The sequence below is a fragment of the Natator depressus genome, chromosome 3 (genome assembly GCF_965152275.1).
Source record: "Natator depressus isolate rNatDep1 chromosome 3, rNatDep2.hap1, whole genome shotgun sequence".
NCBI classification, from domain to species: Eukaryota; Metazoa; Chordata; order Testudines; family Cheloniidae; genus Natator; species Natator depressus.
Window position 1 is genome coordinate 37,359,485 of NC_134236.1, and position 16,125 is coordinate 37,375,609.

The following is a 16,125-nucleotide window of genomic DNA, read 5'->3' on the forward strand; positions in this document are numbered from 1 at the left end:
AGTCGGGAAAGTGTCTGACCAAACTCTAGCACACTAGGCAAGCTAGGCTAAGATTTCCAGAGGGGTCCACACATCCATTTGAAATGTTTTAGTGGCCCGCCCATGAAAAAAGGTTGCAAACCAGTGCTCTAGAGATGTAATAAGGAAGCAAGAGAGGTGCTATTCTTGATCCTTGAAGCAAGGCTGTCCAACATATGGCTCAGAAACCAAATTCAACCTGCTTGTATTTGTGACCTTCAGGACATTTGTTTTTATTAATAATGGAAGCTAGATTCTGAAGTGTCTAGGCTGCAAAAAGCCTTCCCAATATGAACCAATGCAGGGATGTTGTTGTGAGTCTGCAGACTGCTTCAGACTATGTTAGGGCTCCTGTCCTCTATTAACTTAATTGGAGCATAAAATTTGAAACCCAAAACATTTCATTAAATGTCACTAATCATCTTAGTGAATGAAATGAAAAAAGGGATTGGATTAAAACCAAAAGAATACGCAAAAGAATAAATGGTCACAAATCTGACATCAGGAATCATAACATTCAAAAACTGGTAGAAGAACACTTCAACCTCTCTGGCCACTCAATGAAAGATTTAAGGGTGGCAATTTTGCAAGAGAAAAGCTTCAAAAAAAGACTCCAATGAGAAACCACTAGTTTGCATACTAATTCAAGCTCAGATACCATTAACTTGGGTTTGAATAGAGACTGGGAGTGGCTGGGTCATTACACATATTGAATCTATTTCCTTAAGTTAAGTATCCTCACACCTTCTTGTTAACCGTCTAAACGGGCCATCTTGATTATCACTACAAAAGTTTTTTTCTCCTGCTGATAATAGCTCATCTTAATTAGCCTCTCACAGTTTGTATGGTAACTTCCAACTTATCTGTATGCGTATAATCTTCTTACTATATGTTCCATTCTGTGCATCCGATGAAGTGGGCTGTAGCCCACGAAAGCTTATGCTCTAATAAATTTGTTAGTCTTCGTATTCTGTGTTATAACTGAAATCTATGTATTTTAAAATGCAGAAAACCAAAAATATTTAAATAAATGCTATTCTATTATTGTTTAAGAATGCAATTAATCATGATTAATTTTTTTTTAAATTGCTTGACAGACCTAATATTTAGTGAAGTCTTGCTTAGCTAAGAACTCAGATTCCCAGTGACTTCAACTGTCCGTCCTCATCCCACAGGAAGACAAGTTATTGTTTACATACTTGGAGTGTCACCCTATGCCTTGGGCTTTTAAAAGTCACCCATTTCATAGGTGCCCCATCTTTCAGAAGTATTGGCAATGTCTCAAGCTGTTGAGGTAAACAATGTAGGCTTCCCCACACCACTTCAAACAAATTCCACTGACCACCTCCCAGCGTGTAGCACAACCCTCCAGCTCTGAAGCAACTAGAAAACCATATTTATCTATTTTGATATCCTACAGACTTGCAAGAATACAGCTAGAACCTGTGGACTGACAAAACCTGCATTGTAGTTCTATGTTCTCCCATTAGTAGTAGTCTACAATTTATAACAAAGCAAGACAGCTTAACCTGCAGGGAAGAACAATGCTTAAATTTCAGCCTTGTGACCTTTGAAATAGGTGTTTAAGAATTGTGTTCCATAAGCAAGTGGAATTTTGTCTGCCTCTGCCCCATACAAGGCTGTCATATCTAAAGCCAAGTATTTATTATGTAGGTTAATGTTCCCACCAACCTTGGGAACTGTCAATTTCCATTCTACCCGAGTTTCTAAAATAAATGGAGAACTCATGAATTTAAGTTTCCATACGCTACCTTGCCAGACCAATTCATCCTCGGAGAAGGTATTATTATTTAGACCTGTTTAGTGTACTTCCCTACCAAGGCTTTCTGTGTGATTCAGGATATGGACATGTCCACTAGAAGCTGAAGTCTCTTACCTAGTTACCATTAGGTTCTGGTGACATGAGTTCTTACCTACTTTAATAAATGCAACTCAGAAGGTTCCATAGCCAAGCTAGTACCAGTTACCTACGTCAGCTACTTCCTCCTTCTGTAGTGTGCTTTTATAAAGTGTTTAGTTTAATGAAATTGCTTAAGATATGAACAATCAAACTGTTTATTCAGTCATTCTTGCACTTTACAGCTGGAATTCTGGGAACTCAAAAATAACATCTTTGCCAGTGAGCTTCTTGTAGACACCAGAAAATGTTTCCACCTGGAAAGAAAAAGTATAAAAGCATTAGTTTACTTCCAATAACTTTTCTAAAAGCTGCATGTTCTGCTGTATAGTTCAGACATAATAATTTTATATATTATGTTTCAAGTTGCACCCTGCATGGTTTCTCCTCAGTAATTGTCTAGAGGCTGAGAAGTATATAAAGGATGCTGCCCTCATCAGCTCTAGAACCAGGGACAGGCTTGCTCTTCAACACTGTGGAAGGGAATTGTACATCATTGCACTTAGGGCTATACTCCCATTTACCAGTTGGACAGACCCACAAGTAACCTCAACGGATGGCTATGTTGAAGATGACAGATGCATTCAGGAACTGATTCAGTCCAGCATTCAAAACTCATTTTATTCCAAGTTTGATTTGGCTAGTTTCTTAAGTTACTGCTAAGAAATCCTATAACAGGAAATGATAGGCTTCCCACCTCATTCTGAACAAGTTTTATGTTATGTACCAGCACTAATGAAGCCACATTTCCTGAAAAATTAGACTAAGTGAAATACTAAATTGATGACAATTCTTCCATATTGAGATTACTTCCCAGAATTCTTTATTTGGGAGGTGATAATGTTCTGTAGAACATTAAGACTCAACCCAATCAATCATATAGATTTGCCAGCAGAACAGACTCAGACTTTCAGAGCTATTCAATCCACAAGGCAGCTGAAACGGAGTGACAGAGATATGTGGGGGCCCCTACCCCATGATGTAGCTGGTACACTGGCTTTGAAGATCAAGAGTTTCATTATAAATAAGAAACCCATCTTCTACCACTCATACTAAGAGGGAGCAAGTACGAAAAAGGTCACCACAAATTAGTTAACCAAAAGCACAGTGTAAAGCAGCCAAGTGCAGTCAAACTAAAGCTTGATTTCAAAACTTCTCTTAGCATCTCCTTAGTCCAAAATGCAATTAAAGATCAGGGCAGAGTTCTCACACTCTTGCCACTGCCACAGTTTTGAGTTTTACACTCAACTATATGACTCATCACAACTCCGTGTTACAGAGAAGAGTATAAAGTTAGTTCCTTACCTTGTGTTCAACATTATTCTGTTGTGCTTTGTCCAAATGGACCTTTATGAGTCTGCTGCCGTCTAGTTTCACGCGGATTCTCTTGCCCACAATTTCACTAGGGAAGACCAGATCTTCGAGAATGGCATCATGCACTGCAGTAAGTGTACGGCTGAAATACAATATTTTCATCAATTAAACCAGCAGTTCTCAAACTTTTGTACTGGTGATCCCTTTCACATAGCAAGCCTCTGAGTGCCACCCCCCTTATAAATTAAAAACACTTTATATATTTAACACTATTATAAATTCTGGATGCACAGTGGGGTCTGGGGTGGCTTGTGACCCCCCCAGGGGTCCCAATCCCCAGTTTGAGAACCCCTGAATTAAACCTTCAAGGGGCTGGCAAGTTTAGTCCGACGACTATAAAACATACTTCCCCTATAATCTGCCAAAGAGATACTACCATAATTCTCGGGACAAAGGAATGTATGGGCTGGTAAATAAACAGTAAACATGAATTCCGTACTCCACCATATCAAAAAGTTAGTTGTGACCATGCCACAATTCATCTCAGCAGCTATTCCAGGAGCCAGGGACATGGCAGTACAAAATAAAACTGAGTAGTTTGTAGTGAAAGCGATATTTGAGACTACACTATTTCTATCAATGCTTCACTATTCAGTGTAAGCAAGTTGTATTTACACAAGTTAATAGTGCCACCTGTAAGTGTAATACTTCCTCAAATGAAGAATTTGAGGGATACTACTTTTAAGAGTTCAGAGTGGTAGCCGTGTTAGTCTGTATCAGCAGAAAGAACAAGCAGTACTTGTGGCACCTTGGAGGCTAACAAATTTATTGGAGCATAAGCTTTCGTGGGCTAAAGCTCACTTCATCAGATGCATGCAGTGGAAAATACAGTAGGTAAGATTATATACACACACACACACAGAAAAAAAAATGGGGGTTGCCATACCAACTCTTAAGAGTTTGAAAAAATGGGGGTTACCATACTAACTCTTAAGAGTTGGTATGGCAACCCCCATTTTTTTTTCTGTGTGTGTGTGTGTATATAATCTTACCTACTGTATTTTCCACTGCATGCATCTGATGAAGTGAGCTTTAGCCCACGAAAGCTTATGCTCCAATAAATTTGTTAGTCTCCAAGGTGCCACAAGTACTCCTTGTTCTTTCTACTTTTAAGAGTGTATTTACTGCATTAGGTTAGGATGTATCAACCTGACATTTAAGCAAAAATATTGGGTTATTCCCCTCCAATGCCCCACTTCTTGCAGTGTTAGAGATGATTCTGTAATGGAACACAGACTCTCATCTAGCAGGTTCCATAGAACAGTGTTTGCAATTTAAGGGAATTATAATGCAAGTTTCCCCCATACAGCCCTATTGCTGCAGCATCAGATAGAGTTTTCTACATCTTAGACCACAAAAATTCCTGTAAGTGCCCTATGAAGTTCTTTGAATGCCAATTTACATATGTTCCAAAAAAAAAAAAACAAAAAAAAAAAAAACAAAAACACACAGAATTAAATATTATCCTTGACATTACAATTACAGTGAAATTGATTGTATCCCAGAATGAAACCAACACCAAGTGCAAATCACTCAGTGAATGTAGACAGTAGTCCACAATTTCAGTCAGACCAACTAGTTAGAGAAAAATGTTTAACAGAAGCAAACTGTTGATTAAATTTGAACTTATAGTGCCAAGGACACTATTTTTTCTTTAGAATTTAGCTCTACCCCAAGTCAGAATAAAAAAAATAAAAAAATTACCTCCTAGATCACAGCTTCCCATGCAAGCCCAGCCTCCTTCCCCACCCACCCAGGTAGCAAACAAACTACAAAAGTGAGTCTATCCAAAAATTACACAAATAAAAATCAAATCTCTTGGGGCAAAATGTAAGGGTAGGTTGTATGTATATCCCTCAGCACGTACACTGTGAATCACTATTCAAATTTTATAATTTTACCTTGCCTAATTAACGCTAGCATGCAGTGTTCCCTCTAATTTTTTAGATCCATGTGCGGAATGAATTTTGTTATGTGCACCAATATGGAGGTGATGTGTGGCAGGGGTGGGGCTGAGGGGTTCAGAGTGTGGGACGGGCTCAGGGCTGGGGAGTGAGGGCTCTGGCTGGGGTGCAGGTTGCCCCAGGGAGAGAAAGGACTTCCCCAAGCCCTCTCTCATGGCCGCTGCCTGGGGAAGAGACACCTCTTCCTGCCTGCGCAGCCCTTGATAGCCTACTGCACAATCACACAGCTTAGAGGGAATTTAGCTAGAACGTAATTCCTGGACTGAATTCTCTGCAGTACAGATGAAGAGTTAGCGTCCATTCCCTAGATGTTCATCTGTTCCAAGGCTAGCATTACAACAGACGAACAAGTTATTGGGAGGAGGAAGGGGAACCCAACCCACTTAAGTTACTCAGTTTACATACATTGCCTCATTGTTTTCCAAGATGCCCACAATCTTAAGACAGTGGCTGGGCAGACCAGAAAAAGAGAAGTCAGTTATTTGTAATTGCTGCTAGCAAATATTTTGCTAGCTACTACTGGAAAAAGAAGAGTGCTGGATGTAGATGGAAAGACTGGGAAAATGCGTACTACATTTGGAATGTACTGCCAGTTTCCATGCAAGGCCAGAAATCAGGCAAATCAAGAAATACACCAAAAATATCAGAATTGACAACTAAGTCAATGTTGTAGAACAAGGGTTGGCAACCTTTCAGAAGTGGCATGCCAAGTCTTCATTTATTCAATTTAAGATTTTGCGAGCCAATACTACATTTTAACGCTTTTTAGAAGGTCTCTCTATAAGTCTATATATTATATAACTAAACTATTGTCGTATGTAAACAAGGTTTTCAAAATGTTTAAGCAGCTTCATTTAAAATTAAATTAAAATGCCGATCTTACACCACCGGCCCGCTGAGCCCGCTGCCTGTCTGGGGTTCCGTTCACCTAGGCCGGCAGTGGGCTGAGCGGGGCCTGCAAACAGGACCCCGGCTGGCAAGGGGCCGGCAGCCAGAACCCCAGACTGGCAGTGGGCTGAGCAGGACCAGCGGCTGGGACACCAGACCAGCAATGGGCTGAGCAGCTCAGCCCGCTGCTGCTCAACCCACTGCTGGTTTGGGGTTCCGTCCGCCAGCTCCTCCCAGCCAGGGTCCCGGCCCTTTCTGCATAGAGTACCTTCTCCCTGGTTCTACCATTCTCTTCCTCTTGCTGCACTGAGATGAGGGTGGGAGTGCGCTGAGAACAGGGCTGGGGGTGAAGAAGCAGGCTGGGGGTTGGGATGCAGGGTCTGGCCAGGAGCTAGAATGAGGGAGGGGGCTCAGGGTTGGGGCAGGAGGTTTGGGTGTGGAGCGCTTACTGGGCAGCTCCCATTTGGTGCGAGGGGTGCAGGTGGGAATGTGGGGGCGGGGGAGTGCGTGCGCACAGGAGCTCCCATTTGGTGCTCAGGGTGGGGATGTGGAGGGTGCAAGAGTGAGGGCATGGGGGAGCTGGGTATGTGTGGGGGGTGCCAGAGTCAGGGCTGTGGTGTGGGGAGGGTGGTGCAGGTGTGAGGGTAGAGGGCTGGGTGTGTGTGAGGAGGGTTCAGAAGTCAGGGCAGAGGACTGGGGAGCGTGGGCTGGGTTTGTGGAGGTGCTCCCAGCCCCCTGCCCTGACCAGGGGGCTGGAGGGGATATGCTTTTCCCTCTCCCCCTTGGCTCTGCTTTTCCCTCTCCCCCTCCGTAGCAAGGGCTGTCAGCTGACTGGCTGCAGGGAGGGAGAGAAGGAGGGGCAGGAACCCAGCATGCTGGGGGGAAGAGGTGGGGGGAGGGGGAAGCTTGCCTGCCCTGCAAGGAGAGAGCAGTGGGTGGAGAAGAGCAGGCCGGGCCAGATTTTTAATGGCATGCTGTTCTCTGCCGGGGACCCTGGCAGATAGCAGTGTGCCATTAAAAATTGGCCTGCATGCCATAGGTTGCTGACCACTGTTGTACAACACAGTCCTCACTGCTATCTCACAGCCATTCTAGAACTGCAAGATTATGAAGTGACAGTAGTAAGTTTTTGAAACACATTGAGGGATTGATTTTGAAGAGAAGCGATCTGAATATTGAAGATGCAAGGAAGTTCGGGATGGTAAAGGGCACTATTCGTACCTTAACATTACATGCTGAAAGGAGGAGTCTTTGCAGAGCCAGTGTCCCAGAATATTTGTCTTGTCATCTTTCTCAGACCCTTTACGTATGATCAAAATGGCTGTCATGCAAGTCATATAAGAGGAACGGCACACATTTCAGCAGCGTAACATTTACTTACCTCCTGGGACGCTTTTGCTTGTTTTTTGTACGGCTTTTCCTTGTTGGTTTGGGCAAAATCCTTCTCTGTGAAAGAAGGTGATATCAAGCCTCATGAAACATTTAGTCAATATCCTCAGAATCAGAGATGTTCAGATTTGAAGTCATAAATATGACTTTCTTTCAAGGGTTACCATTCTCCTGCAGAAGTCCCACAATTGTTTCCACACAGCATCAAGGAATGCTCAGGAAATACCCAAAACCACATTCCAATTGTAGAAGTTGAGCTTTATGATAAAGTCAGTTTCTGTAGTGCATTGCTGCAACCTCTGACAAATTCTCATGCCAAGTATGTTCAGTGGGAAGAAGGAAAGGTTTGGGGAGAACAGTTTGTATTTAACAAAGCTAATAGCCAAGATAATCTGTTCACCCACATCAGGGGGTCGGGGGCCTTTTCTAGAAATAGTTGCTAAAAAACACTGCAGAATGTTTTGCCCACCACGATTTCCTGCTAGATTATTCTTGAGATTGTTATTCATCTGCTCCTGGTGTCAGTTCTTTGGACACCTGTGCTATGTCTACATGAGGAAGTTGTAGAAGTTTGACTAAAGGGATATTTACACTGCATTTGTTAAACTTCTGCAGACTGTCCCCACAGGGACACTTATTTTAGTTTAAAAGTGGGTTACTTTGGTTTAGCTTAAAATAGTTTTAAGGGATTTTGGTTTCGCTTAAATGGATTCTTAAGTTAGAATGTCCACACAGAAGTCTACAACAGTTGAAAAATCAGCATAAAATATTCCTTTAGTTAAGCCAGTGCAACTCATCATAGGCAATCTTATGTTGTGAGAAGATTCATTGTTTAACTAGGAAGGCAGGAGTTCTAGGGTTGGTCTTCACTATGGGGAGATTGATGCTGCTGTAATCAATTCAGCAGGGATTGATTTAGCAGCTATAGTGAAGATCCGCTAAAATAGACAGCGGAGCACTCTCTGGTCGAGCCCAGTACTCCAGCTCTCCAGGAAGAGTAAGGGAAGTCAACCGGAGAGTGTCTCCCATTGACATAGCGCAGTGACACTGGGGCAAGTTGACCAAAGCTACGTTGATGGAGTATCATAACTTAGGTCAACTTACCCGCATAGTGAAGACAAGCCCTCTGAGCCTTGGCTCCAATATGCAGTATCCAGAACTGTCATACTTGCTATCGCCAAGCCACTACCACTGAAGCCAAATGTTCTAAAGTACCCAATGAACGGTCGTATAATTTGTTATAATCCTTTAAAACAAATTTGTCAGCCTTTCTATACCATTAAAGATTTCAATAATTAACAGTGTTATATATTTGTTATTGTGTTAAGATAAAGCTGGGTGTGAGCTATCGCATATGAGTATAAGACATCTGATGTTTAAACTTTGGGCTCTAGAGCCCAAAGTTTAAAGTGCAGGACTAGCAGAGACATTTCATTGTGCAGAATATACTCAGTCACATGAATTCAATTCAGGTATTTTGATCCTTTTAAACCACAATACAAAAAAATGGATCTCTTCTTCCCTTCACAGGTGAAATGCAGCCTTCATAACTATTAAAAAAAAAAAACACATACATCCATTTAGAGTTATCCTCCTGGTAATAAGAACTCCAGGGGCTTGCTCTCTTCCTAATGCTGGCTTCCCATCCATCTATTCCCATCTCAAAAAGCTTTTCTTGGCTTAAACTGGGGGGGATGGGGGGGGGGGGGAGGTTAAGATTAAAGGAAGTGAGATCTCACTAGCATTGCCCCTTCTTCCTTTCTACTTTAAAAGACAGCAAATAAAACTCCCTCTCCCTACCGTTTGTATTAAAGCTTACTTCTATTCTACTTTCACTGTAGAATCTGCAAAAATACTATGCTTACATTTTTCCTGCTTAAGTTTCATTACTTCTAGGACTCTACTCCAGTTAGATGTTATTTCTCCTTTTCAGAGTATGGTTCGGCCATCCTATATAGTTTTTCTCTAGTGCTTCTTAAAGCAAGCTGTTGAGATTTATGTGCAGCCACAGACTGACAGTGTCTAGAAAGGTATTTGATCTACAGCAAGAACAAACCACACATTCGGTACATTTACCTTCCCAGCCCCAACAGGTTCAGGGAACCAATATGCCACATACAGAGTGATAAGCCACAAAATAATCAACTATTTACCTGAGCAATGAACACCACATGCTTGCCGCTGAATTTTTTCTCCAGCTCACGAACTAATCGGACCTGGATCTTCTGGAAAGATTTCAGCTGAGGAACTGGTACAAAGATTATGATTGCTTTTCTACCACCCCCTACTTCAATTTCCTAAAATAGAAGACAAAATATACACTTAAGTTACCTTTGATTTTAAATCCCCTGAACACAGGTCAGCTTTGAAGTAACAGCAAGCACTTTACCAAATCCATTAAACATAATAATAATGGCAGTTTTCTCATCAAGCTTTGTTGCAATGTATTTTGTTGCAACTGTAAATTGCTGTACGAAATGAATAGCCTTTTCACCCATTAGGCTAGTATCCCTACATGTCATTGGACTGTTGCAATTACAATTCAGATTCACTGACCCTTTCAAACAGGAGAATTTCACACAAGTAGACATCAATACGTAGACTGAATGGGTCTCCAGTGCAACGGAATTGCCTGGGGCTGGTACTGAGATCAAGTTTCAAATAAAATAATGTTACCCATGGCGTACATGGAGGATAAAAATCAACACAAACAGGTTGATCGCCTAAACACCCTCCACTAACTGTCTTCCACGCAACATCTTCATACAAATAGTAAGGTAGCTTAGTCAGTCACATCTACTGATTTGCCAAGATCCACACTGCTATTTCAATAGTACTTTGTCTCCTTGCAAATAATTTTATAACCATGGTAACATGATTGTGTACTGCATGGTTTACCTCCCTAGTATGCGAGCAAGTACTAGGAAGTTGATGCTTCCCTCACCAGCTTTACTGCTGGGCACAAGCTTATCCTCCAGCATCATGGAATGGGACTCTAGGTCATTACTCTTCAGAGCAGGGGTGAGGAACCTACAGCCTGGGGGCTGGATCGAGCCCCCTGCCTAATTTCATCTGGAAATTTCTCTGGAATCGACTGGTATGTCCCTGCGGCCCCTAAGCACAGGTGCATTCAGGGAAGCTCTGCGCCCGTCCCAAGCTCCACCTCCGCAGCTCCCATTGGCTAGGAACTGCAGCCAATGGGAGCTGTGGATGCAGGAAGCGCACACTGCATAGAGCTGCCTGGCCGCACCTCAGCCTAAGGACATGCCAGTAGCTTCCCAGAGCAGCACGGAGCCAGGGAGCCTGCCTTAGCCCCATCAACCAGGAGCCTCCTGAGGTAATTGCCACCCAGCCTGAGCCTGCACCTGCACCCCACCTCCCTGCCCCAGCCTCCTCCCAGAGTCTGCATCCCACATCCCCACCCACAGCCCAACCCTCTGCTCCAGTCCTGAGCCCACTTCCGCACTCCAAACCCCTTGGCCCCAGCCTAGAGCCCCCTCCTATACCACAAACCCCTTATCCCCACCCCAGATCCTGCACCCCCTCCCATACCCTGAACCCCTCATTTCTGGCCCCACCCTGGACCTAAGCCCCGAGTCTCTGCGCCCCACCCGTGTGCGTGGCCTGCACTAATTTTTTTCTGTGGGTCAATGGCCCCTGATAGAAAAAAGGTTCCCCACCTCTGTCTTAGAGCTATGCTCCAAAAAACCACTTGGGTAGAGCCCTCTGAGACCCACCTCACTGGAGGCCCATGTTGGATTTACTAAAATGCATTGTGTCCCTCACTGTTTCAAAATCTGTTCAATAGCCCCTCTTATCTCATTAGGAACAGCCCTCTTGGCACAAGTACTGCACTTCCCAAGAGCATGCTTCCTGAGACAGATTCAGGCTCCATTAGAAGTCAGTGTGCACACCCCAGCCACTTGCCTAAAGTCCACAATTCAGTTTGCATCTTCAGATTTGTTTACTGAATTCCAGTCAATATACCGGTATAGACCCCCAACAAGTTTGCACAGGTACCATTAGGGACAAAAGAACCTGCATAAGTTTTATTACTGCTTATGTACAAAGATCACCTTTGAATCTTAGGTTTGCTGTGCAGGGCTGGCAGAAGAATTTGTAATTCGAACAAATTTTGTTCTGAAGTATTTTTTGTTTTAAATATAGACCTCATGCCATTTTCACAATCACATCCTAGACTAAAACTAAACTCTGAAGAGCTGACACTTACTCTGTGACTATGTGAGACTGGTATCTTGATCTACTCCCATTTTATATAGGCCAAGTTGGTGGTTTTTTTTTTTTTTTATAATGACATGAATGTTATGAGACGTACGTTAGACACCCCAGAGCTGTTCTATTAAAAAAACCAGGACAGTTCTAGTCTGCATTTCATTGATGAAGATTCTGCAATTGCAACTTCAGGGTTAGTAAAGCAAGCAAGAAGTCATTTGGATTTTCAGATCCAGTCCTGCAAACTTGGTCTGGGAAGTTAGAAATAGGTTTTATACTTGTTAAATTTGATCAGTTTATCTGGAGTCAGAATTGTGGAAGCTCTAATGGCATTTTTTAGAATCACTTTTAAGACTAGAACTGTATTTTAAATAAAAAATAAAAAGCTATGGCAGTCAGCTCCAATAAACAGGGTTACAAAGCTTGATGTCTGCCTCCTCCTGTTAAGTCACAACAGTATCCAGCAAGACAATCCCATGAAATCTTGCATTCATCTTTAATTCAAACTTTTTGACCACTTGTCACATGGCATATTAATATCCATTTAAGATAGATACCAACATACTGAATTGTCAGTTGGCAACAAAGTCAGTCACCCTTTTCGGATGGGGTGCAAGATTTTTGAAACCTACCTTAGCTGCTGTGATGTTCAACTCTCTCAGCTGAGCTTTTAAGTCAGAGTTCATCTCCAACTCCAGGAGAGCCTACAGAGAAGAATTAGAGAACAATTTTGATTACTGTCAGTTTTAAGTTACATCATTTTACTTTCTGATGCATTTGTGTACATGCACTAGTTTGCTAAACACTAATCATCTGTTATAAACGGTCTGTATATATTTGTTTCCAAGCATAAACTGATCCATGGGGTCAAGAACACACACCCTAACCCTCACCACCCAAAATGCATACATCATTCACTGCGTGACTGACTAGTTCTTACACTTCCCTCTGAAACATAAGGTATTTGCTACCATCAGAAGCAGAATATGAAGTAAAAATCTGCAATTCCTATATTCCTTAGGAAACTGAGACTTATTCAGGCAGTTTAACTTCAGTTTTGAAGCAAGCTAGGATTATACCTGTGCTTTCATTAGTTCAAGTTATTAGGGGATAGTGGAGTTAAACTAACATACCTGGGAAATACCAGACTCGAATTCATCTGGCTTCTCACCATTGGGCTTCACAATCTTCGCGCTAGAACTGAACATGGCCTTTCTACAACCCAAAGAACAGAAACATCTCAGTTGTCAGCAGACACATGACTACTAGCCACAATGCACAGCCAAGGGCTTTCTGTTAGTTGGACACAGCAGAGATTTAGGCCCTCCATCCGTCTCACTAGGCAACTCATCTTTGTGTCAGCCCTGAGAGGAGAGGCGAGAAGCTTCACAAGCCGCGCACAGTTCAAAGCGGTCACATGGGGAAAAGCGAGCAGTGGAGTCCCAGAAGTCAGACGTCTCTGGGATCAGGCTCCTGACAGAAGCCACGCCGCGCTGCAGAAGCCACGGCCTCTTCGAGGGGGGCGGGTCGGAGGGCTGCTCCCTTCCCCCCGCTGCCAGAGCCCGGCAGGAGCCCACACGCTGAGCCCATCATTTACTGGGGCGGCCTCTGTACGGAGAAGCCGTAGGGATCCCGGGCCTGGACAGAGGCCACGGGGCCCCGGCTCAGAAGCCCCACAGCCGCGACCCCCGAGCCCGGACGGAGGCCCTAGCTCTGCCCGGAGGAGACAGGCTCCGCGGGGCCGGGTGCCCCCTGGCTCCAGGCGGGGTGCGCCGGGTTCCTGGGCGGCCATCGGGCCGCGGGAGGCCGCTAATCGGACGCATCCCCAACCGACCCCTCCGGGCCGAGGGGCTGGTGCCCGCTCGGCGCGGTATTGCGGGGACAGCGGCTAAAACGCGATTCCGCGTCGGCGGCCCCAGCACCTACCTCTCTCAGCGCCGGCCTAGGAAGAGGGAGAGCTCTCGCGAGAACCGGTCAGGTCCCTGCCCGGGAAGGACTCGCCCCGCCCACACAGACCTGAAGCCAAACCCGGAAGAGGGGCAGTCCGACCTATAGCGTCCCGAGCCACTTCCGCCAGAGTGAAGCCGAACAGGGGAATTCAGCTATTGGCATGGGCGCTGACTAGAGTTGTCCTAGCCGGCTCAGGCGAGCGTGGCTCTAGGATGAAGCCGTGGAAAAGAGGATGCAGGATGACGCATGCGCAGTTGCCTTGCCATAGCACTATAGTGGCATGGGGCGCATGTGCGCGGTTCAGAGTAGCACCTCTGATTGTTACCAAGTTAAGGGGTGTGTGGAAGATGGGTGGAAGGCTCCTCTTTTCTGTCTGCAGGTGGCCATGTGGAGCTGCCAGGGCCGGGCCATTCTTGTGCTATGTTCTTTTTCTGGCCCTTCAGCAGATTTAAGTTTCTTCTATAATTTTATGTTAATTCAAGCCCGTTTCATGCTCCTAGTCTACAGTGTTCTCTGTTACAGCTGTTCCACTGTGAATAAATTGTATATAAAGTTATTGGAGCAGGGAAACTGAATCCTGGGTCTCCCACTTCCCAGATGAGTGCTTTATCCATGAAGCTGCAGAGTCGCTCTTTCATCCAGTGACTTGATTTAATCCACAGTGGAACAACTTCAAGGGGAGAGACTAAAGGACCCCCACCACAACAAAATAACCCATAGCTCAGTGGTTAGAGCATTGAGAGGTTGGAAAGTGTGATGGTACCCATGGTTGTATGGCACTTCCCTACTATCTGCTCTCAGCCTTCCTTGTCTATGCCTGCTGTGGGTCAGTTCCCCCGCAACACAAGCCACTGCCTTCCAAGCCTCTAGAAGTCAGCCCTAGCTCTCTTTACAGATTAACAATAGGTGCACACCAAACCCTGAGCCATAGATGCTGAAAATAGGGGTGTGGGGGGGTGATGGCACACCCCCCAGCTTGAAGTGGTTTACATCACATACAGGGTTTACAGTTTGGTTCAATAGCTCTCAGCAGCCCCATTACAAAAGTTGTTCCAGCACCCCTACCCTGAGTACTCCGAGCATCCATCTAAACTATGCAAAACCAGTTCCACTAGACACTCACAGATCTGCTACTCCCGAAGGAACAGTACACCTCAGTTTGCCAGTTACACCTCAAGATCATTGCTCCTCTCCACACACAGCGCTTAAACATACTTCTTATGTTTTATAATAAAACATATCTAATAGATTCAAGAAGCAGCATATTGATGGAAGTATTGAAAACTAACTACATATAAAATAAAATTATAATATGCATTCTAGAACTTAGTATTGTGCACTAACGCCCTTCAGCCAGGTAGGCTGTGATGCCTTTATCATCATGAAACAAGCCATTCTCTTAGCCTGTCCCCTCAGTAAAGGATGCAGAGTATAGCCTGTACCTACAGTTATAGTCCAAAAATCCATCGTCTTATCTTATAAAGAGGGCTCCTTCCTCCTGGTTTAATTCTTCTGTAAGAACTTCCAGAAAGGGAATTTACAATACCTTCATCAGCATTAGGCTCAGACTGTAAATGGGTGTCTATTGTGAACCATACAATACTCAATTTCCATGTAGTCAGACAAATAGATAAACATCTCTTGCCTGAAAGAAGGCTGTTTCTCATCTTTTGATGACCAGCCCCATCACAGACCTTAATAACATTTCGCATAACTCCTTATATATTATCTATCCATACATTTTGGAAGTATTAGGATGATCAGTAAGATATAGGCTTTCAGTAGACATCTTCCATGAAGTTGTTTGGCTAACTATGTAGATGATCCCTGTAACCCTTACGCACCCCTGTGCCCTCTGCAAGTTGACACTAAGAAGTCCCTGGGTTACAGGTCCCCTGTTCAAATCCTCTCCTTCTCTCTGGGGACTTGAGCCAGAGGTCTTCCACATCCCAGCCAAGTATACTAGCCATTGAGCTGAAAGGTCTCCCCATTCTGCATACATTCATCTATAAGTGAGCTTGGGGCCCCAGCAGCAAGTTAGGTGGAAGACTGCCTATCTTCCCACGGTTCATGCAACGCTCTGAAGCTTGGACACCTAGATCCCTGTTGTGGTGCTCCAGTGCGCATACTCAGAAGAAGAAACACAGGCACCTAGGGAACTTGTACTGCAAAAGTTTAGGTGCTGAGTGAATTTAGACACCTACAGGGTTTGATGGCAGCTGAGTGGGGTCTTTGTGAATGCCAGTGGGGCCTGGTTCTAGGACTTAAGTGCCTAAAGCAGTTAGGCACCTAAATCCTTTTGTGAATCGAGACCTTAGTCCTCACAACAGAAATGGGATATTTGAATACCTCATTTTACAGGAGGAAAACAGAGAAGGAACAAGGAAGTCA

At 44.1% G+C, this 16,125-nt stretch overlaps 1 protein-coding gene and 1 non-coding gene across 2 annotated transcripts; both read right to left on the bottom strand.

Moving 5' to 3' along the window:
• Positions 1-2,036: 2,036 nt before the first annotated feature.
• RPS7 (ribosomal protein S7) lies at positions 2,037-13,778 on the bottom strand. The gene is made up of 7 exons (XM_074947707.1): positions 13,711-13,778; positions 12,918-12,999; positions 12,417-12,488; positions 9,705-9,848; positions 7,544-7,608; positions 3,242-3,392; positions 2,037-2,193 (listed from the first exon to the last, which is right to left on the bottom strand). The coding sequence occupies exons 2-7, from the start codon at positions 12,990-12,992 to the stop codon at positions 2,116-2,118; spliced, it is 585 nt and encodes a 194-aa protein (XP_074803808.1). The 5' UTR covers positions 12,993-12,999; positions 13,711-13,778; the 3' UTR covers positions 2,037-2,115.
• LOC141985616 (small nucleolar RNA SNORA73 family) lies at positions 2,301-2,505 on the bottom strand. The gene has a single exon (XR_012638974.1). It is a non-coding gene; the product is annotated as a small nucleolar RNA SNORA73 family (small nucleolar RNA).
• Positions 13,779-16,125: the final 2,347 nt, after the last annotated feature.

Bases quoted from the DNA above. Each gene is read 5' to 3' on its own strand.
- RPS7 (XM_074947707.1), bottom strand. From the start codon at position 12,992: ATGTTCAGTTCTAGCGCGAAGATTGTGAAGCCCAATGGTGAGAAGCCA. The intron at 7,609-9,704 runs GTAAATAGTTGA...CTTCTTTCACAG, and splicing joins ATGTGGTGTTCATTGCTCAG to AGAAGGATTTTGCCCAAACC. The intron at 2,194-3,241 runs GTAAGGAACTAA...TTTTCTTTCCAG, and splicing joins AGAATAATGTTGAACACAAG to GTGGAAACATTTTCTGGTGT.